The 21,375-nt window shown below is 50.5% G+C and overlaps 1 protein-coding gene and 1 long non-coding RNA gene across 7 annotated transcripts in view; one reads left to right on the forward strand and one right to left on the reverse strand.

The window, feature by feature from the left end:
• On the reverse strand, positions 1 to 10,752 carry LOC125082117 (uncharacterized). Of its 3 annotated transcripts, XR_007121894.1 has the most exons (5): positions 9,824 to 10,752; positions 3,795 to 4,030; positions 2,471 to 2,548; positions 1,360 to 1,446; positions 1 to 616 (listed from the first exon to the last, which is right to left on the reverse strand). It is a non-coding gene; the product is annotated as an uncharacterized LOC125082117 (long non-coding RNA). The 3 variants fall into 3 exon arrangements; XR_007121893.1 differs by lacking the exons at positions 3,795 to 4,030; positions 9,824 to 10,752 and adding an exon at positions 3,420 to 3,453 and having other exon boundaries at positions 2,471 to 2,635; XR_007121892.1 differs by lacking the exons at positions 3,795 to 4,030; positions 9,824 to 10,752 and having other exon boundaries at positions 2,471 to 3,405.
• HNF1A (HNF1 homeobox A) overlaps positions 8,719 to 21,375 on the forward strand; it is a 19,545-nt gene continuing 6,888 nt past the window's right edge. The window contains exons 1-4 of one of the 4 annotated variants that reach the window (XM_047697340.1): positions 8,719 to 9,289; positions 16,182 to 16,381; positions 20,295 to 20,481; positions 20,939 to 21,178. In XM_047697340.1, the coding sequence (XP_047553296.1) occupies positions 8,964 to 9,289; positions 16,182 to 16,381; positions 20,295 to 20,481; positions 20,939 to 21,178 (953 nt within the window). In that variant the 5' untranslated portion in view covers positions 8,719 to 8,963. Of the gene's footprint in view, positions 9,290 to 16,181; positions 16,382 to 20,294; positions 20,482 to 20,938; positions 21,181 to 21,375 lie in introns of all 4 variants that reach the window. The other 3 variants (XM_047697341.1, XM_047697342.1, XM_047697343.1) reach the window with 3 other exon arrangements.

The raw sequence follows: 21,375 nt of genomic DNA on the forward strand, positions 1-21,375 counted from the left end.
GGGAGCAAGCTCCCCGCCGAGCAGAGAGCCCGATGTGGGACTCGATCCCAGCACCCTGGGATCACGACCTGAGCTGAAGGCAGAGGCTTTAACCCACTGAGCCACCCAGGCAGCCCCAAAACACCCGGTATTTTTATATTAGGCTGAAAACTAACATTCCATCGATGTCTGCTTGCCACAGAGACACAACAGCAGTGTATCTCACTGAAGGATCACAACCACCCGGTGAGGACAGCAAATGCTTCTGAGACTTGCCAGGCACGTGCGCGGGCCATACATACCAGAGCTGGCAAGTTCAGTCTGTGGGCAGCAGCACAGCCTCTCTCTGGGACTGACCCATTAAGTCCAGGCTAACATATTTATCTGTTCTCTTTGATTCCTGGTCCTTGTATTACAGGAAGTATCCCTGGGCTCTGGCTTTTGCTTCTTAACTCATGGATGCCACATCAAACACATCCAAGGAGCTGTGTGAGATCCTTTCTGCAATTTGCTTGATCCTGAGAAAACTGCCCAAGGTCTTGTTCAAAGAAGAGATTCTCTGTCAATTTCTGCAGTCTGATTCCGAACAATGAGGGCGGGGCCTTGGAATCCTTAAGTTTTTCAGTGCTGTGAGTTCCTAGGATGAGGCAGAGGTAGAATTTTTTTTTTTTTTTGGCGTGGAAATAGAGCGCCCTCTGCTGTCCAGGAAGGGGATGACTTCAAAGCAGAGGAAGGCGCGCCGGGGCATGGTCCCTCTCTTCCATGGGTACTTTTCTGACTCTTATCTTTGTTCTACCCTTGAGGGTCACTATGCGCCTGTATCAGAACTGGGCAAGGGTAAGGAGAATAAAAAGAAGGCAGGGTCCTCCTGCTCTCACGGAGTTTACAATCTAGTTTTACTGACAACAAGAAAATTGTAAGAAACAGGTTCAGAAAAGTGTGGACTGGGCTCCATCCTACAAGTATTTCCTGGGCATGTGCTGTGTACAGACTCCAGGAGCATAGGATCAGCATTTACAAACTCCATGTGCTCAGGAATAGACATATCGTGCGTTCTGCCACCAGGTGGGGGTCCAGAGATGAACACTTGAGATGGGAACAGACGGTAGGTGCTAGCATAGCCTGGGGAGCCTGGCTCTTGGGGAGGGGGGCAGGGAGGAGTTACCACTCAAATAAAAATAATTTTATCTTAGGGTGCCTGGCAGGCTTAGTCAGTAGAGCATGCGGCTCTTGATCTGGGGTGTCCTGAGTTCGAGCCCCACATTGGATGTAGAGATTACTTTAAAAAAAAAAAAACACTCATTTTGACATAACAACTAAGTATTCAAGTTAAACTATTCCAATCTTATAGAAAAGAATAAGCACGAAAGTAAAAATTACCTGAAATCCCACTATTTCAAGGTAACTACGGATATCTCTTTGGAGACCATCTTTCCATCTGGCTCACTGTGGTTTATCCCGACATACCTACAGATACCAAGTCACTTCATTATACACAGTGTCTTTCAGAGACTCCTTTTCTTTTTAATTTTTTAAAAAAAGGTTTTATTTATTGGGGCACCTGGGTGGGTCAGGTCATGATCCTGAAGTCCCTGGATTCAGCCCTGCATGGGGGCTCTCTGCTCAGCATGGAGTCTGCTTCTCCCTCTGATTCTCCCCCCTCTGATGCTCTCTCCTTTCATGCTCTCTTAAATAAAAAAAATATTTAATAATAATAATTTCATTTATTAATTTGAGAGAGAGAAAGAGAGCGGAAGTGAGAGACCACAAGTAGGGGGAATAGCAGAGGGAGATGGAAGTGGCAGTTCCCCGCTGAGCAAGGAGACCCACACAGGACCAGATCCCAGGACCCGGACATCATGACCTGAGCCAAAGGCAGACACTTAATCGACTGAGCCAGTCAGGAGTCTCCCTCCCTCCTTCCCTCCCTCCCTCTCTTTTTCTTTCCTTTTTTTTTTTTTTTTAATTATTAAAAGCTTTCCTGAAATGTTTTCACATACCATACCATATAATATTTTTATATACTCATCCATTTAAAGTATCGATTTAATGGTTTTAAGATACTGCAACAAAGTTGTGCAACTGTCCCTATAATCTACTTCCCACCCCCAGTTCTGTAGAGCTGTAACTGACATGAAACAGTGTACTCGTTTAAGGCATATAACATAATGATTTAGTATATGTACATATTGCAGAATGATCACCACTAATAATTTTAGCTAACATCCATCACCTCACATAGCTACGATTTTTTTTTTTTTTTGAGTTTTCTTTTCTTTCCCTAACCCTACTGTTGGTTTTTTTGTTTGTGGACACCTTTCCAGCCCAGGTAACTGAGGTTGACAGCTTAGGATGTGTCCTTCCACATCTTTCTCAAACACTCTTATACAGAGAACACCAGAGTTCTTTGCCCTTTGGTGGAAAGAGCTTGCGTATTTTGGCCTCACTCGGGATCTACGAAATCAAACCCTCTGAGTGTGGAGACACGAACCTGTGTTTCTAACCCTCAGTCTGGGGCTTCCTGCTGCTTCTGGTCCTGCTCCGGGGAGGCAGGTGAAGGCTCCCGTGGCTGCAGACAATAGCTGAGGTCAGGAGGAGATCATGGAGGATCTTCAGCACAGACGAACAGGTGGAAGTGTCCAGGTAGAGAAAAGAACTTGTGCAAAAGCATGGGTGTGAGGGAGTTCCAGGTGTGCTCTGGAGATGGCTCACAGTGGGGCTGGGAAGGGGGTGGGCCTGAGGTCCTGACGGCCTTGAATGTCAGAATCAGGGCCTGTGAGTCAAATGGGATGGGTGGCAGGGACTCTTATGGGAGGAACTTTTGCAAAAGGAGAGAACTCAACCTGGCCAAGGGGAGTGGGGCACTCATGTTAATAACCACGTAATGGCAATCATTCAGTGCCGGGCTGTGCTTACAGTATGCCAGGCACAGTGTGTGTGTGTTGTTAACTCATCAGTCCCCCTAACAACTCATGGGGCAGATAGTATTTTCAGGCCGATTCCAGCGAAGAGGAAACCGAGGCAGAGAGATGTTAAGCAAGTTGCCCAAGGTCACACAGCTGGTAAATGGTTGAGCCAGGCTCAAACTCAGGCAGTCACCACCGAAGTCTATGCTCCTCACCTGTTTTTTGTTGTTGTTCCTGGGCATTGTAGTCTCTTAATCTACAAAACCAGCTCAAAAGTGACAAGGCTGAGAGGCAGAATTACCCAGAAGAACCACCATCAAAGTGATAGTAACAAGTATTTAGAGAGAGCCAACTGCCTCAAAAAAAAAAAAAAAAAAAAAAAAGAGGACTCATGGAATAGTGCTCAGGGCTTTGATTCTGCCATCAGAGGAATTTGGGTTCAAATCCTAGCTTTGCTATGCACCAGCTGGGCTGCTTATATATCCTCTTACAGCCTCAGTTTTCTCAGCTGTAAAATGGGATAAAAGTACCTACCTCGGGGTGCCTGGGTGGCTCTGTCCGTTATGCCTCTACTTTCGGCCCAGGTCGTAGTATCAGAGTCCTGGGAATGAGTTCGAGTTCCACATGGGTTCCCGGCTCAGCGGGGAGCCTGCTTCTTCCTCTCCCTCCACCATTCCCTCCACTTGTGCTCTCTTTGCCGAATAAATAAAATCTTAAAAAAAGTACCTGAGTACTCAACGTGAGGCTGTTGAGGAGTTAAATGAGAAAACGGATGAACAACGCATATACCAGCCACGTAAGTGAAAGGGGAGTGGGGCTGGGAGGAAGAATGGTCCGAGTCTGAGACTGGCTGTAAGGGCATCCCTCCTGTGCTGTTTCCGAGGGCCAACGGGGAAGCCTATGCCTTACCTGAACTCTGCCTTTGCAAATCGCTGCTCGCCCAGGAGAGAATAGCAATAAAGCTCGCAGCCACCACGTACTGAATTATCTACCGTCCCCACTGCGCGAGGATTCGGGCTGCGGAGGATTTTTTGAGCGGTCCACAGCGACACCTGCCGGACAACGAGCGAAACTGCTAGCTCAAGGTAGTTCGCAGTTTGAATGTTGGAGCTTCGTTCCTTTGGAGGGTGTGGTTTATGGCAGTTCTGATAAAACCCCCAGTATCATACGAAAATTATTGTGGAACAGGAAATGAGGGTGGTAATGCCCAATCTAATCCCAAGGGTTGAGCTGTGTAGAGTCCAGCAAGCTCTCATTCCATTATTATGTAGTTACGATTATTCAAGAAGGAACTAAAATACTTTTTTCTTTCCATTTATGTGTATTTTTTCAAGTGGCCTCTAAGCTGTTAGGACATAAATATTTAAGAGTTGTTTTGATCTAAATACCTACTAAACCGGTTAGGTTTTATTGGGGGAACTGTTTGTTGCGCAGGTGGGAGCACAAGGTGCTTTAGAGACACTGGGTGCCTTGGACCAAGTAAGTTTGCGATCTGCATCATGCTTGTTACAAAAAGTTGTCTTAAGCAACCCTACCTCTGTTTTATAGATGAGTCAAGAAAGGCTAGCTCACGTGCCTGAGGCCCGCCAGGGGCGGGGCTGGGGTGGTGTATGGGGACCTTGACATTCAAACTAGGTCTGTGTCCTTCTCTAGAAGGCAAACGACTCCTGTTTAGATTTGTCTCCTGACTGGGGGAAGCGCAGCCTCTTCTGCTTGCGGAGAAGTAGGGTCACGTTCTTGATGTGTCCCTTCTTATTCATATCCTAAGGAGGACCCCTACTCAGGGGACCCAGGACAGCAGCCTCTGAGCGTAGTGGGAGCAGAAGCTCCCATTAGGCTGTGCTCCTAACCCCCAGGCAAATGCACCTTCAGTCTGGAGTCCCAGGCTCATCCACCGGGCTGCGGGCGGGCTCAGCAGTTAGATTTCAAACGCAGGCAGCGGAAGAATCCAGGCCCCTCCCTTTCCCCCTCCCTCGGGTTCCCTTTTCTAAGTGGAGAGTCACCGCGGACCCCTCTGGGCAGCAGGCAGCCTCCTGGTAGGGGATAGAGAGCAGATAAGAGACCAGTGAGACCGTGAAGGGACCGCCAGTGAGCTGCCTGCTCCTCAGAGCAACTTGCATCGGAGGAAAAGCACTGGGGGAGAGAGGCAGACTATTGGCTCTCGGGGACTCTGGGCAAGTCATTTAACCCCTTGGAGCCTCTGTTCCCACCTCCCCACTCCCCGCAGATGGAACAGTAGTACCTCCTAGGTGGAGTTGTTCTGAGAATTTAATACATCACTAACGCTTATACTTAGTGAATGGCCCAATATGCATGGTCTGTTTACAGTGAAATTTAGCTGTCTATTCATTTTCAACAAATAATTATTGGCCACCCCCTATGTATATACGAGGCAATATTCTAACCTCTGGGAATACAGCAGTGAATAAGACAGAGGAAAAAGCCCTGCCCTCAGGGGGCTTATACACTGTAGCAGAGGGAGACTGACCCTAAGTAACACACACAACACAGAAGCCAATTACAGAGCCTAGGTCAGACAGAGATAGAGGAGCCACATAATGTAATTTACAATTTCCCAGCAGTACTGTTACAAAAGTAAAAAGAAACTGGGGAGATGAATTTTTCTAATTTTTCATTTAGAAAATTTTAGATTGTGTTTTAAAAACGTTCGCTCTCTCCCAATACACCCAAAATATGGTTTCACCCAGAGGCATTCATTAGCCACATTTTAAGTACTCAGTAGCCACATACTGTGGACCATGTTAGAAGGTGGAAGGAAGGGGCACCTGGGTGCCTCAGTCGGTTGAACAACTGACTCTCGGAGTCTCAGTTTTGGCTCAGATCATGATCTCTGGGTCGTGAGATCGAGCCCCATGTGCAGCTCTGTGCTCAGTGGGAAGTCAGCTTCAGTTTCTCTCCCTCGGCACCCTCATCTCTAAAATCAATCAATCTAAAAAAAAAAAAAAAAAGCAAGAAGGGGAGTGGAACAATAAAGGCATAATCCAGGGAAAGCAGGACTGGAGCCCCAGGTAAGGGGGGCGTCAGGTAACAGACAGGGAAAGCAGTTACTGCAGTTAAGCAGCCCCTTGGTCTGTGCTGGCCTGGCCTGGCTCCGCAGGGAGCGTTTTCTGGCCAAGGGCACATTTTCCTCTCCTGCTACCAGAGCCCTGAGGTGCACCCCCTCACCACCACCCTGCTTACTCCCGGAAATGGCGGCACTCCTTCTGGGCACTGAGGGCCACCCCAGGGGACAAATTTCAGGACTTTTGTCAAGGATCTGACTGGAACAGGGAAGAGGGTGTGTGTGTGTGTGTGTGTGTGTGTGTGTGTGGCATTCTTGCACAGGGCTGGGATTAGGGGCAAGTCAAGTGAGGGCTGCAGCCTGTCCTTATTTTAAAATTGTGGTATTTTATGAAATCCTGCCGTTTGCAATGGGTGTGCATGGATGGAACTAGAATTATGCTAAGCAAAGTCAGTAAGAGAAAGACAATTGTCGTGTGATCTCACTCATGTGGAATCTGAAGAACAAGACAGAGGATCATGAGGAAGAGAGGGAAAAACGAAACAGAGGACAAAAGAGGGAGACAAACCATAAGAGAAGAGACTCAATCTCAGAAAATAGACTGAGGGTTGCTGGGGAGTGGAGGGGAGAGATGAGTTGCTGGGTGATGGACACTGGGGAGGGTATGTGCTATGCTGAGTGCTGTGAATTGTGTAAGACTGATGATTCACAGACCTGTACCCCTGAAACAATTACTACATTTTATGTTAATGAAAAGTTAATTGCTCCTAAAATTACTGGGACTGTATGCATATACAAATTATCACTTTGTACACTTCGAATATATTGCAATTTTATCGGTCAGTTGTACCTCAATAAAGCCAAAGCTATGTAAAAGAAAAAAAATTGTATTTTAGGGGCACTTGGCTGGCTCAGTTGATGGAGCATGGAACTCTCGATTGTAGGGAGTCAGGGGTTCAAGCCCCATGTTAGGCATAGAGCTTACTTAAAAAAATAAAATAAAATTTTAGTATTTTGTTCATCAGAGACTTAAGATTTTATTTATTTGACAGAGATCACAAGTAGACAGAGAGAAAGGAAGGGAAGCAGGCTCCCTGCTGAGTACAGAGCCCGATCCCAGGACCCTGGGATCATGACCTGAGCCGAAGGCAGAGGTTTTAACCCACTGAGCCACCTAGGCACCCCCATCAGAGACTTTTTAAAAAAAAAAGAATTATTTATTTGCCAGAGAGAGGAAGGGAGGGCACAAGCAGGGAGAGCTGCAGGCAGAGGGAGAAGCAGGCTTCCCGCTGAGCAAGGAGCTGGATAAGGGATTCGATCCCAGGACCCGGGAACCAAGACCGGAGCAGAAGGCAGATGCTCAACCGACTGGGCCACCCAGGCGTCCCTACCAGATATTTTTGCCTGAATTTAAAAATCATAGTCTACTGGCTCTTGTATCATAAAATCCACCCTGTAAACGTGCTCAATTCATCGGTTTTTAGTTATTCTCAGAGTTGTGAGACATCACCTAGTCAATTCTAGAATGTTTTCATCATCCCGACAGAAATCCTGATACCCATGAAGCAGTCCCTCCCCCTCCCCAACAATGCCCCACCCCACCTCCAACCAGTCACGGACTTTGTATAGATTTGCCACTTCTGGACATTTCCTAGAAATGGAATCATAGACGGCCTTTTGCAACCGGCTTCCTTCACTGCACACAATACTTTCAAGGACCACTTACGCTGTAGCGAGTATCCGCCTTTCCTTCCTTTTTATGGCCAAATCACATACCATAACACACCATGGATGCACTGTATCTTACTCACACAATTGTCCATTGATAGATATTTATGTTTTCTCCCCACTTTGGTTATCATGAGTAATGCCGCTATGAACATTCACATGCAGGCTCTTGTGTGGGTATGTTTTTAATTCTTTTTTGAGGTTTGCATTAATTTTGGTTTTTACTATATTGTATAAAAATACAGTTTTTCTCAATTACTGAGCTCTTTTTTTTTTTTTAAGATTTTATTTGACAGAGAAGAGAGATCACAAGTAGGCAGAGAGAGAGAGGGGGAAGCAGGCTTCCCGGTGGGCAGAGAGCCCAGTGTGGGGCGCGATCCCAGAATCGTGGGATCATGACCTGAGCTGAAGGCAGAGACCCAGGCACTCCATTAATTACTGTTTACTGATGCCCCCTTAAAATTTACACGAGTCAAGTACCTGCCCGGCCTTGCCTTGTTCCCACCTTCCAAGTTTGGTCCCTTGCTAGCTCTGAGGCTTTGGGCAAATTGGTTCACCTCTCAGAGCCTTTGGTTTTCTGGTCTGTAAAATGGGGATAATCCCTGTACCTACTCACAGCTCTTAGGGGGATACAATGAGGCAATGTCGTATTTTATAGATGAGCATAGACTTAAGTCAACATGTCTTTCTTACGGGGAGGCCTGGAGGTGAATCCCACACCCAAAATGGATGTGACCTAGCCCTGACCTTGAGGAGAGCTGGCCCATCTGCCTAGGACCCTTTCCTGCTTTAGTTCCCAAGGGAAACCTGCTCTTTTCGCTGTCCTGTCTCAGCCTGAGCCCCCTACAAAGTCCTCAGCGGCAGGACCCAAAGCTGTTCACCTAAAGGCCTCCGTGGCCCCCCCAGCTCCTTCCATTCTGGCTGCCCTCTCCCCCACCTCCTGCCTCCCCCACCCTCCCCTCTGCCCACTCCCGTTGAAGGCCTCGGCTCCCGTCCCTCTGCACTGCCATGAGGCCCGCACTTTGCAGGGCTGAAGTCCAAAGTTCAGTCCCTTCGCTAAGCACACGGATAAATATGAACCTTAGAGAATTTCCCCAGCTCCAATGTAAACAGAGCGGGCAGGGGCCCTGATTCACTGGCCGCTGGGGCCAGGGTTGGGGGTTGGGGGTGCCCACAGGGCTTGGTTTGTGGGGTTTGGGGGGGCAGTAGGTGAAAGGAGCCTGGTTTGTGCCTGCCTGCTGGTCGGCCAGCAAGGAGACGGCCCACTCAGTGGGGAAGGCTGCCGGTTTGGTGGCCCTAGGCCTCGTGGCCCCAGTGGTGGCGGAGCCATGGTTTCTAAACTGAGCCAGCTGCAGACGGAGCTCCTGGGGGCCTTGCTCGAGTCCGGCCTGAGCAAGGAGGCCCTGATCCAGGCGTTGGGTGAGCCGGGGCCCTGCCTGCTGGCTGGAGATGGCTCCCTGGACAAGGGGGAATCCTGCGGCGGCAGTCGGGGGGAACTGGCTGAGCTGCCCAATGGGCTGGGGGAAGCGAGGGGCTCCGAGGACGAGACGGACGACGATGGGGAAGACTTCACGCCGCCCATCCTCAAAGAGCTGGAGAACCTCAGCCCTGAGGAAGCAGCCCACCAGAAAGCCGTGGTGGAGACCTTGCTGCAGTAAGGACCCCTCCCCTGTCCCAGCATCCAAGGAGCCCAGGGAGGACCCCCGCCCCCACCCCAGCTCCTGACTAGCCTTTCTTCCGAGCCCAGAGTTCCCCAAGCTGCAGGTTTTCGCCTGGCTGTTGGGGATGGGGGCCACGAGAGCTCAGGGGAATCCCTGCTCCCAGCCCTGAGCCTCTCAGCCCCCCAGCCTGGCCCTCTGCGAAGTCCCAAGGCCCCACGAGCCAAGGCTTTCAGCCCAGGGCTGGGGAAGTAAGGGCATTCCCCAGGGGAGCTTTGAGATCGGGGAAAAGCAGGCACGTCTAGAATTTATGTGCCTGGAGAACTGGAGAACTGGAGGGTGGGTGGGGATTGTTAGCCACCATGGCCCTTTCCACTCCCCAGACCCTAACCTCCCCGCTAAGCACTCAGGTTGCAGGCTCCGGGGCCAGGAAGCATGGTTAGTGAGAAAGAGGGCCGAGGCTGGGGTTTTAGGGGCTCCCTCTGCCACCCGGGGACCCAAGCATTAAGCCAGGAAAGCCCAGATCTTACCTGAGGGAGATGGAACCTCAGGGCAGGACCTGTTCCCCTTTCCTACACAGCCTCAGGTCCCCCCAGTGGTGTGTGCCAGTGAGGTCTCCCCATTGTGCACCCCCATCCACTGGCTGGCTCCCCAACTCCCCTCCTGGAGAACTGGGTGGGTCTGAGCCCGCAGCCTCCCCTCTCCTCAGCAAAGCTGACCTGGTTACTAATTACCCACGAGCTTTATTATTTCTCTTTTGTTTTATAAATTTATAAACGGTAAAAGGCTCTGATAAGGCCTGTGATCATTAACTTGTAAAGATGGTGACCTGGGGAGGCCTGGGCCAACCAACCTCTTACCCAGCAGGAGTGGGAGGGGTAGGGGTCTAGGGGCTGCAGAGACCGCCCTCCCCAAAGGCTCCTAAACTGGAATTCTAACAGTCTGACCCTGTGCTGGGGTTTCACATGCAAATGGTCTGAGAATGTCAAGATGAATGCTGGAAAGAAGCTGGGGATAACTGCCTCACAGATGAGGAAACTGAGGCCCAGAGAGGGGAGGTAGCTTGACTAAGGCCACCCAGCTGGGACTCCACAGCCACTCTGTTTGGTCTCTCAATTGCCATGACTGGGCAGTGGGAGGAAGAGCCCCAAAGAGGCTCTCTACGGGACTATCTCTTTTCTGTCCAAGGTCCTGATCCCAGCTTGGGGTGGGGGGAGGCCTCAGGGTCTGCCCAGACTTGTGAGGACCTGGGCAGGGGGCAGGGGAGCAGCCAGGGCCCCCTGACTTGGCAGGAAGAAGAGGGCAAAGGGCCCTACTGGGCTGCAGGGGAGGGGCAGAGAGTCAGGTCTTGCCAGACCCAGAGCCAGGGTGACCGGGACAGGGTGGGGCTGCGCCAGACCTGCTCCGGGTCCCAAATGGGACTGGGGGCTTTCCGGTGGGAGTGGGGGCAGGGGGTACCAAGGGCCTTTCTTACCTGGCTGGGTGGGGCCTCTGGATCAGCAGCCCCTTTGGTGGAATGGTGGGTTGGGGGTGAGGCTTCATCCACAGCACCTGAGGGGGGAGCAGAGGTCAAAGTGCTCCCTGGGGACCAGCAGAGACCTGGAAGCTGAGGGAGAGCAAGGAGCCACGGAGGGAGAGAGAGAGAGAGGGGCATGGGGGGAGATGGAGAGGCCTGGAGAAGCCCAGGGGAGCAGGAGAGCCCGGAGGGTAGAGGGGCTCCCTCCCAGCTGGGAGAAGGGGCAGGGGAGAGAGTGAGGCACCCCAAGCTGCAGTAAGGCTAGAGTGCTTTCCGCCTGCCCCGATTGGGTTTTCTTTAATGCTAACAGCATGCTATTTACTTTCCATTTAAATTTGAGATGTTGCTATAAATTATCAACCAGCTCCTTGTTCCTGCGGAGTTTATAACTAACTACCTGGGTTACTTATTGTTCAGGTAACAAAAGGGATCTGAAAACGCCCCGAGGGGGGAAAAAAACGGGGCTCTACCCTCTGGGCACAGGAGGGAGTCGGGGGTGGGCACCCCTGATGAAGGCCTGGACAGCCCTGGGTTGGAGAGGTTAAGGCTGGAAAGGATGGTGCAGGGGCAGGGTTTCCCGTGGGCACCATTTCTTTGGAGAAGACAGTGGGAAGAGGCTGGGTGGGTCCTGGGGGCCTCCCCACTGGGGTGCTTCACGCCTGAGGTCACAGCAGGAACCGAGCTCTTCCCTCAGACTTCCACCCTTCGGTCAGTGTGTGACCTTGGGCAAGTCTCTTCTCCTGCCTTAGTTTCCCTAGCTGGCCAATGACTAAAACTCAAATTCCCTGCCCTGATTCCCTGACCTCTTCTTGCAGGCCCTCTGCCCCTTATTCACTTTCCTCTAGTTACATGGAATTTGCTGATTCCCACCACAGGGCCTTTGCGTGTGCTACTCCTTCTGCCTGGACACTTCTTTCTAGATCTTCCCAGGACTGATTCCCTCTCCTCCTTTTGCTCCCTCCCTCACTACCGCCATGTAAATGTAGTTCCCACTACACTCCCTCTTCCACTCTCTTCTGTTACTTTCTCTTGTCCCTTAAGGTACTTAAGATGATCTGTTTTCGCCTGTTTTCTGTCTCCTGCCATGACATCAGTTTTTCAAAGGGAACACCAGTGTGTCCTTGTTCACCACTCTTACCCCTGATATCCAGCCTAGTGGCTAAAACACAGCATGTATTAATCAGTGGCTAGGATTCCCTGAAGCCCTAGGGACATCTGCTCTTATGGCTGAGGGAGCATCCTGTACCAAGGGCTCCTTCCTTGGTGTCCTCCTGGGTCTTCCCTGCCCCTGAGCAGCTCAAACCACAACCTGAGGGACTCTGGTCCTCTCCAACAGGCAGCACCAGGGCATCGAGACCCAGGAAGACAATGGGCAAGGTGGGACAGTCTAACATCCGTGACTGAGGCCAACCTCCATGGGTTCAAATCCCAACTCAGCCCCACCCTAATTTCAGCACCTGATTTCACATCTTTGAGCCCTTGTTTCATCTGCAAGGCAGAGACGATATAACACCCACAGGGTTAAATAGCATGTAAGTGCGGTAAACTGTTGCTATGAGCAATAGTCCCATTTTGCAGATAAGCAAACTAAGGCTTAGAGAGGCAAAGTGACTTGCCCAAGGTAAATTACAAAGTGGTAAGGCGGGGACTTGGACCCGGGTCCTCTTAGTCCCACACTCTGCAGCATCCTTGAGGCTGCCTGCCATCCTTGATAGGTTTATTCCCCTTTTTATCCTCCGGAGTCATTCTCCTGTTAACCTCACATTCATTCCCTTCCACACTGTGCTCTAGAACTCATGGGACTGCTTACAAATGCGCTAAACTTGTTTTCTCCTCCTGGCAACCTATGAAATTTTTTTAGCCCTGTATCACAGTTGGAGAAACTGAGGCACACAGAGGTGAAGCAATTTGCCAAGGTCCTAACTGCATGGATAGTGAGTGGCAGAGCTCCAATTCAACCCGAGATGGGAAGCTTCTCTGCACCACCCCCCTCCAAGCACTGAGAAGTCTACTGTCCCTCCAGACGTGTGGCCCTTCTGGCTGGTCTCCGAGCTCCATAGCCTTGGACCCTCTGAAACCCCAGGGGCAAGCAAGCCAAAGGCCCAGAGTCTTGAAACTCTGCCTGACCCCTCCCAGAACCCGTAGGAGGTGGGAAGAGGACATGTGGGCCAATCTTTACCTCTTCTGGGCCCTCTTCCCTCTGCGGCAGGGCTGGGGGTCCCATGGCCACATCATCCGTGATGGTGATGGTGGTGACAAATTGTTTTTTTTTTTTACTGAGCACTTACTATGTCCCAGGCCCTGCTCTATGTGGTTCACTCCTATCTGAAACTCAGTTGGTCCTCCCACGGGCACCGTGAGTGTGCAGGGCACACATGCAGGACATGCTAGGGCGCCATGCTGGGATGGGAAGCCAGGTTGGCTAGGCTCTTAGACCCATTAGAGGGAAAGCAGGGCTACCTGGAGATGTGGCCTGTTAGTTCTGGGTTGGGGCAACTGTCCTGGAAAGTCAGGTGTCTGGAGACTGAGGGTGACTGACTGAGTGTGTGTGGTGGGGAGTGGGTGGGAGGAAGGGACAGAGCGAACAGCAGAGATATACACACAGACAGGAGAGACAGAGAGGGAGAGAGCCAGGCAGAGAAAAAGTAGGACAGAGACACACACACACACACACACACACACACACACACGGTGTCAAACGGACAGTGATGAGACAGTAAGTCTTCAGTTCGAGCCAGGGAGGCCTGGCTGAGAGGGAGATTGAGCTCATTCTCTCTCTAGGGGGAAGGGGGAGGGGAGGGAGGGAGGGTTGCTCAGGAGGGTGATGCCTGGGGCTAGTGGGAGGAGGGAGGCCATCCCGCAGTCAGTTGGGCTCCAGAATCAGATAAACATGTTTGCCCGGAAGCAAAGGCTGGACTTTGTACTGCCCTTCCCTCCAGGCTCTGACTGGCACCCGGGGAGCAGGGGAGGAGAAAGAGGATCCTAGGAGCCCCTGAATGCAGGGAGGAAGAAGAGCTCAGGGAGAGCTGGGGGGGTGGATCTGGGCAAAGCAAAAGATTCTGGAGTCCCAGCTAGGTCACTTTGGACAAGTGCTCGCCTTTCTGAGGCTCAGTTTTCCCATCTATGAAACAGGCACACAAGTAGTCCCTACCTCGCAGGGTTATGGTAAGATTTACATGACCAGCCCTTAGCACAATGCCTGGTTCATGGGAAATACTCAAGAAACAAGGATTCTCACATCTATCATTTCTACACAACTGGGATTTTGCCGTAAGATCGCTGACCAATTCAGATCTGACCTTCCCTGTCTCCCTTTCCTACCCACGTGTATGGGAACTGCCGATAAAAAAGAGGGAGTCACAGGGTAGGGCTGCTGAAGGGCTCTGGGCTCTCCCACCCGAGAAGGGTAGTGTCAAGGAGGCAAGGCGAGGCTGGCAGCTTGGGACGGAGAGAAGAGGAGAAGGCGGTGCGGGGTGGGCTTCAGAGTATTGGGGGTTTGTTTGCTTTCTGTTTTTTTCGCAGTTGAGTTTTAAATGTTCTATATGCATGTATCGCCTATTGTCTAACATTATATTACATTATTTGAAAAGCACAGAAAAGCAGCAGAGGACAGGGTCCCTCTGCCCGTCCCCAGCACCCCATTCCCGCTGGAGTCAATCGATGTCGCTAGTCTCTTCTGTGTTCTGGGATCTCACGCAGACCCAAGGAAACATGCCAGACTCCTTTGTGCCATTTCAGATTTTACAGCAACAGCATAGTAGAGCCAGTCTCTGTCCCGTCTTGGGGGGGCCAGCAGGGCTTCCTCAGGGCGTGTTTATGGGAGCATCCTCTTGAAGCACCGCCAGCAGTACCCTTTCTGCCGGACACTCAGCTCATTTCTGCTATTTTGCTGTGGCAAGCAACACAGCAACGAGCGGCCCCCTACATGGGCTACTCGTCACACGTGCAGATGTTGGAAAGCTTAAATTCTTAGAGACAAAGTGCTCAGTCAAAGGGAAGAGGACCTCAGGCTTTGGAGCTACACAGAGCTGGGGTTCCAGCACTGCTGCACTCAGCTGTTTTTCTTTGCCTCCGTATTTGTAACACAAGCTCTGGAGAGGAGGGTTGGGACAGAACAGCAGAAGGAGAGAATCAGACACCCTATCCCCACTCCCCCCAGGGCGCAGCAGACAGGAACAGGAATCATGGATGGTTGCAGGTCCCTTGAGTCTCTTGGTGAGTCTTAGCCCACAGAGTGAGATCCAGGGGCTCAAACACACACAATATATGTATTTTTTGCAGGGAGGCTCTGAATACCAATCTGTAACTCCTTCATCAGGAACTGCCCCCGCCCCCCCCCCCCATCCCCCTACCATGCTGTTAGGGAAACTGGCCAGGGCACAGTCTAGGTTTTAGTATAGATTATCAGAAGGTGGGTTTTTTGTTGTTGTTGTTGTTGTTTGTTTTGTTTGAAAGATTTTGTTTATTTATTTGACAGAGAGAGAGAGAGATCACAAGTAGGCAGAGAGGCAGGCAGAGAGAGAGGAGCAAGCAGGCTCCCCGGTGAGCAGAGAGCCTGATGTGAGGTTTGATCCCAGAACCCTGGGAGAAGGCAGAGGCTCAACCCACTGAGCCACCCAGGTGCCCCGCAATGCATCTTTTTAAGATAAGACTTTCTGTGATTTTTACCTGATAGGCTGACTTAGAACAGAATCCCTTCAGGCGGGAGGGGACTCTGCTGGGCTGGCTCTGTGACCTTGGGCAAAAGATACAACACAAGCACTCTTAGCCTCAGTGGCCCTAGCTATAAAGTGAGAGAATCATGTTTCTCTTCTTGTTTTCAGACCCATTTTTTCCCCAGGAGGTCTCCTTCAACCGTCCATACATCCATCCCCCTAATAACCTATCCATCTACCCTCCGGTTCGTTCATCCCCCGCCATCCCATTTACCCAACCTCCATGAATGAAGGGTGCTTCATTCACTCCTGCATTCACCACAGGAAAACATTCTGCCAGGCCTCGTCTGGGGGCTGAGAATCGGACGGCTCCTGCCCTCACAGTGTGTACAGTTCTCTCACAGTGGATAAGACATAACCACAAATAACATTTCTAGGTAGGATGGGGGGATGGTTTTTAAAGGAGGCACAAAGGTGAGGGTCTTCCCTCTCTGGCTTGTACAGCTTTTGGCGGGAGTCTGTTCATATCTCCAACTCTGTCCCTATGACCCGGCATGAGTGCCCTTACCTTGCCGTCCTGGAGTCTGAGTGTAGGTCTGGGGCTCCACACCTGCTTCCGTCCACAATCCCCACTCTCAGGGCTGACAGAACCCCCAGCCCTGCCTGCACCCCCTGCACCCCCATACTGAGCAGGCTCTGTCGTCGTCCTCCTCCTAGGGAGGACCCATGGCGCGTGGCCAAGATGGTCAAGTCCTACCTGCAGCAGCACAACATCCCACAGAGGGAGGTGGTCGACACCACCGGCCTCAACCAGTCGCACCTGTCCCAGCACCTGAACAAGGGCACCCCCATGAAGACGCAGAAGCGAGCCGCCTTGTACACCTGGTACGTCCGCAAGCAGCGAGAGGTGGCCCAGCGTAAGTAACGAGCACAGCCCCGTCCTCCCTGGCAGGGCCCGGGACTCTTTGCCGCTCGGGGGTGGGGGCCGGGAGCTTCTCCCCTGTGTTACTGGGACCGGGCAGCTGAGAAGAAGTCAGCAGGATTCAATGGACACATATGACTTGTTCTGCACAAGGCACTCTGGGGGAGGGGGTAGGCTGGTCCCGGGCATCTGAGGATGGATGAATTGGGTCCCTGCCTTCTAGGAGCTCTGTGTAGAATAGATCGTTACGATGCAACGAGACATGTTTCACAATACGATAAAAACAACAGTAACAGCGAGGGTTTATGGAGCGATCACCATACGCCAGGCCCAGGGGGCATAGTACTACATAAAGTTTTTCAAGATATTAAGCTGACAGAAGGACCAGAGAGTAATCTGTTCTTACACAGGGAGGCAAGGGCATCAGGAAGGACCACACCAGAAGGAGAACTTTCAGACTAAGTCTTGAAGTCTGAGTGGGATGTTGGCCCGCGGAGACACAGGGAAAGGTGTTTTGGGCAGAAGAAGTGGCCCGAGTAAAGGCTCAGAGACAAGGTGTATGCTCAGGGAATCTTTCCCTGCAATCCCTGGGAGATCGGCCCCACTGTTGTTCAGGGAATGCTGCATTTCCTTACTCAGACATCACACCCCACAAAATCCCAAGTGCACTCACACTTTTGAGCCTATGTGTAAAAAATTTTTTTTAAAGATGTTACTTATTTGTCAGAGAGAGAGAGAGAGAGAGAGTGAGCGCACAAGCAAGGGGAGTGGCAGGCAGAGGGAGAGGGAGAAGCAGGCTCCCCAAAGAGCAGAGAGCCAATGTGGGACTTGATCCCAAGACCCTGGGATCATGACCTGAGCTGAAGGCAGACGCTTAACCAACTGAGCCACCCAGTTGTCCCTAAAAAAATTTTTTTAAAAATTTCTTTTATTAATTACCCACTTTTTTTAAAGATTTTATTTATTTATTTGACAGAGAGAGATCACAAGTAGACAGAGAGGCAGGCAGAGAGAGAGAGAGAGAGAGAGGGAAGCAGGCTCCCTGCTGAGCAGAGAGCCTGATGCAGGACTCGATCCCAGGACCCTGAGATCATGACCCGAGCCGAAGGCAGCGGCTTAACCCACTGAGCCACCCAGGCGCCCCAAATTACCCACTTTTTTAAAAAAAGGTACTACATATTAGTTTAAAAAAATAGGGGAAAATAAAGAGTTTACAATAAAAATTAGGTGTCCTCCTAATGGGCATTCCTGGTCTCATGCATCCTTCCAGAGATATTTTATGCATATCTACACAATATATAATATATAATAATATATAATACATACATACATGCATATATATTTTTCTTTTTTTTCCCCCTGTGCTCTTTGAAGAACTGCTGGCTACTGTTATTTGGAGACACTGTTACTTGTTTAACTGGCTCCCTACCAAAGACTTTTAGACTTTTAGGGTTTTTCCAATGTGCTGCTATAACCAACTGCTTCAAAGAAGACGTGCTCACACAAGACTCTGTCTGTAAAGTAAATCCTAGGAGTGGGATTCTGGGTCAGGGAGTATGTACTTGAAAATCTTTGATAGATATTCCCGTAGCTCCTTATGAAGACATGGTGACAATTTGCATTATGGTAATTAAAAAAATCAACTATTTGCTCCCATGCTTCCTAAACATTTATTAAAATGTTAAAGTCCTCAAATTCATGTACTGATGTGCTCACTCATTTAATATTCACTTATTTATCTATTTTTCACGAGGTGATAAGTTGTTTTTTCAAGCTGGAAAGTTTATTAAAGTGAAAAGTACATTCTCAAGATAGGAGAGCAGGTGAGCTTAAGAGAGAGAGAGCAAGCTATACCTCATTTAACATTTATTTATTTATTTATTTATCCTTAAAAATTTTATTTTTATTTTTTTTTATTTAAAGATTTTTATTTATTTATTTATTTGACAGAGAGAAATCACAAGTAAGCAGAGAGGCAGGCAGAGAGAGAGAAGGAAGCAGGCTCCCTGCTGAGCAGAAAGCCCAATGTGGGGCTCGAACCCAGGACCTGGGATCATGACCTGAGCCGAAGGCAGAGGCTTAACCCACTGAGCTACCCAGGCGCCCCTAAAAATTTTTTTTTTAAAAGATTTTATTTATTTATTTGACAGACAGAGATCACAAGTAGGCAGAGAGGCAGGCAGAGAGAGAGGAGGAAGCAGAGCAGGGTGGAAGCTCCCTGCTGAGCAGAGAGCCCGATGCGGGGCTCAATCTCAGGACTCTGGGATCATGACCTGAGCAGAAGGCAGAGGCTTTAACCCACTGAGCCACCCTGGTGCCCCTTATTTATCCTTTTTAAAAGATTTTATTTTTAAGTCCTCTCCATACCCAACATGGGGCTCGAACTCACATTCCACTGATCGAGCCAGCCAGGTGTCGCACCTCAGTTTATATTTATTGAGTATCTACTATTTACCGTTTTTGTTGAACAAAAAAACCCCACAACTTTTTAAATTTAAAAGCTGTGATGATCGGGCTCTCTGCTCAGTGGGAAGCCTGCTTCCTCCTCTCCCACTCCCCCTGCTTGTGTTCCCTCTCTCGCTCAATGTATCTCTCTGTCAAATAATAAATAAAATCTTAAAAAAAAAAAAAAAAAGAAATAGCAACACATACCGATGCCCTAGGACCCAGTGTTCCTGCCACCTGTACCCAACAGGGGCATCCTTTGGGTCTCAGGTGGCTGGAATTATATATGACGTACTTTGAAGGCACTATCACTAAGTGTTTTTAGAAAACTAGCATGGCTTTAATTTACCCTTCTTAGCAGGTAAAACTTAAATAACATAACAAACTTTTTTTTTTTTAAAGATTTTATTTATTTATTTGATAGAGACACAGCAAGAGAGGGAACACAGGCAGGGGGAGTGGGAGAGGGAGAAGCAGGCTTCCCACCTAGCAGGGAGCCTGATGCAGGGCTTGAACCCAGGACCCCGGGATCATGACCTGAGCCGAAGGCAGACAGATGCTTAACGACTGAGCCACCCAGGCCCCCACACATAACAAACTCTTAATTTAGGACAAGTGTAGACCTTCTGGGCAGGTAGTACAGAGGAATCTAGTTTACCCCAGTCCCAGTTTTCCCTATTATTAACACGAGTAGGGGACATTTGGGACGATTAACAAACCAGCACTGTCACACTATCGTTAAGTCCGTACTTACTTTATTGTTCAGAGTGCCTCAGCTGTGCCCTAATGTCCTTCTCCTGGTTCAGGGTCCCATCCACTTGGATGGTGAAGGCACAGGGTCTGCCCTCCCTGACTCACTCTCCCTGCCTCCCCTCCCCCAAAGATGGCTTTGCATTTATCCGTTCTAGTCTCTCGGTTCCTTGCTCAGGGAGAATCTAAGCGTTTCCATTAAGGTGGAACCAGCTGATGAGGGCTGGCTGGGTCTCCCCTCTCCTGGCTAACACTTGCATGTTAAGTGTGATTTCCAGATCTGAGGAGTTTAAAATAGCTCTGAATCTACTCAAGAGATGTGTTTCAAGTTTCTGTTCTACTGTGCAGCCCTGGAAAGAAATTCAGCCTCTCTGAGCTCAGCTTCTTCGTCTGTAAAATAAGAGAGCAAATGTGTTAAATCTGAACAAATACCAATGCTTTCCTGGCCTTGTATTGAGAAGGATCACAAGCTTCCATCTGGGCACGGTAGAAAACTGTGCAGGGGTTGATTAGTGATGTCTGCCTGGGGCATGGGTTGAGACAGGTGGCACATGTGCTGTTTGTTATCACTGGATTGGATTTCTACGTTCTAGCTGTAAGCCCCGTTGGCTCAAGACCTTGGGAATGAGAAAGAATCAGAAGCCTGGTTGGAGGAATTGAGGTGGCCAGCTGGGAGTGGCCAGTGCCCTGCTTACGGCTGTGTTTGCCTACAGAGTTCACCCACGCAGGGCAGGGTGGGCTGATTGAAGAGCCCACAGGTGACGAGCTGCCAACCAAGAAGGGGCGGAGGAACCGTTTCAAGTGGGGTCCGGCCTCCCAGCAGATCCTGTTCCAGGCCTACGAGAGGCAGAAGAACCCCAGCAAGGAGGAGAGAGAGGCATTGGTGGAGGAGTGCAACAGGTAGGATGTCTGGTGGGTTGGCAGGGCTGGGTCGGTTTGGGCTGGGGCAGGGCGGGGGAGAGGCTGGGGGAGAGTGGCTCTGGATTCTGAGGCTCCCTAGTCCTTGAGCGCTCTTGCTGTTGGCCCAGGAGCACTCAGATCCCACTTAGTATCTGGAACCTAGCTCCATTCCTAGCACCCACTCCCCACCCATCCCAGCAGTCCTTGAGGGGCTGCTCATTTCATTCACCCTCATTATGACCCTATGGCTATTTTGCTCACTTATGAATGGAGATACTAAGAGAGGTTAAGACCCTTGCTCAGGGTCACACAACAGCATTGGGATGAGAACCCAGATCTGCCAGCTCTCAATACTAAGGGAGAAGCCTACGTCTTGGGACTCTCTCCTCTACCTCCAGCTCCTGGGGAGGGTTCCTTTGAGCCTGGCCTGGAGGCTCATGAGTGGCCTTTTCTGCAGGGCGGAGTGCATCCAGAGGGGGGTGTCCCCATCGCAGGCCCAGGGACTGGGCTCCAACCTCGTCACGGAGGTGCGCGTCTACAACTGGTTTGCCAATCGGCGCAAGGAAGAAGCTTTCCGTCACAAGCTGGCCATGGACACATACAGTGGGCCGCCCCCAGGGCCAGGCCCGGGCCCCACACTGCCTGCCCACAGCTCCCCAGGCTTGCCCCCACCTGCCCTCTCCCCCAGTAAGGTCCACGGTGAGTGCTTTGTGTGCGGGGGATGAAACGGTGGGTAGAGGGGACAGATGGCAGGCTGGTGAGCTAGGGAGCACCACACCAGCAGCAATAACCACCCAAACCCCTTCGCACTTCCACTTGGTTCCTTATCACCCCCCTCTACTCATTACCCTCCTCCATCCTCTATCTGGTCCCCTCCTCTCCACCCCAGTGACC

This window comes from Lutra lutra, chromosome 12, assembly GCF_902655055.1.
Source record: "Lutra lutra chromosome 12, mLutLut1.2, whole genome shotgun sequence".
Taxonomy (NCBI): domain Eukaryota; kingdom Metazoa; phylum Chordata; class Mammalia; order Carnivora; family Mustelidae; genus Lutra; species Lutra lutra.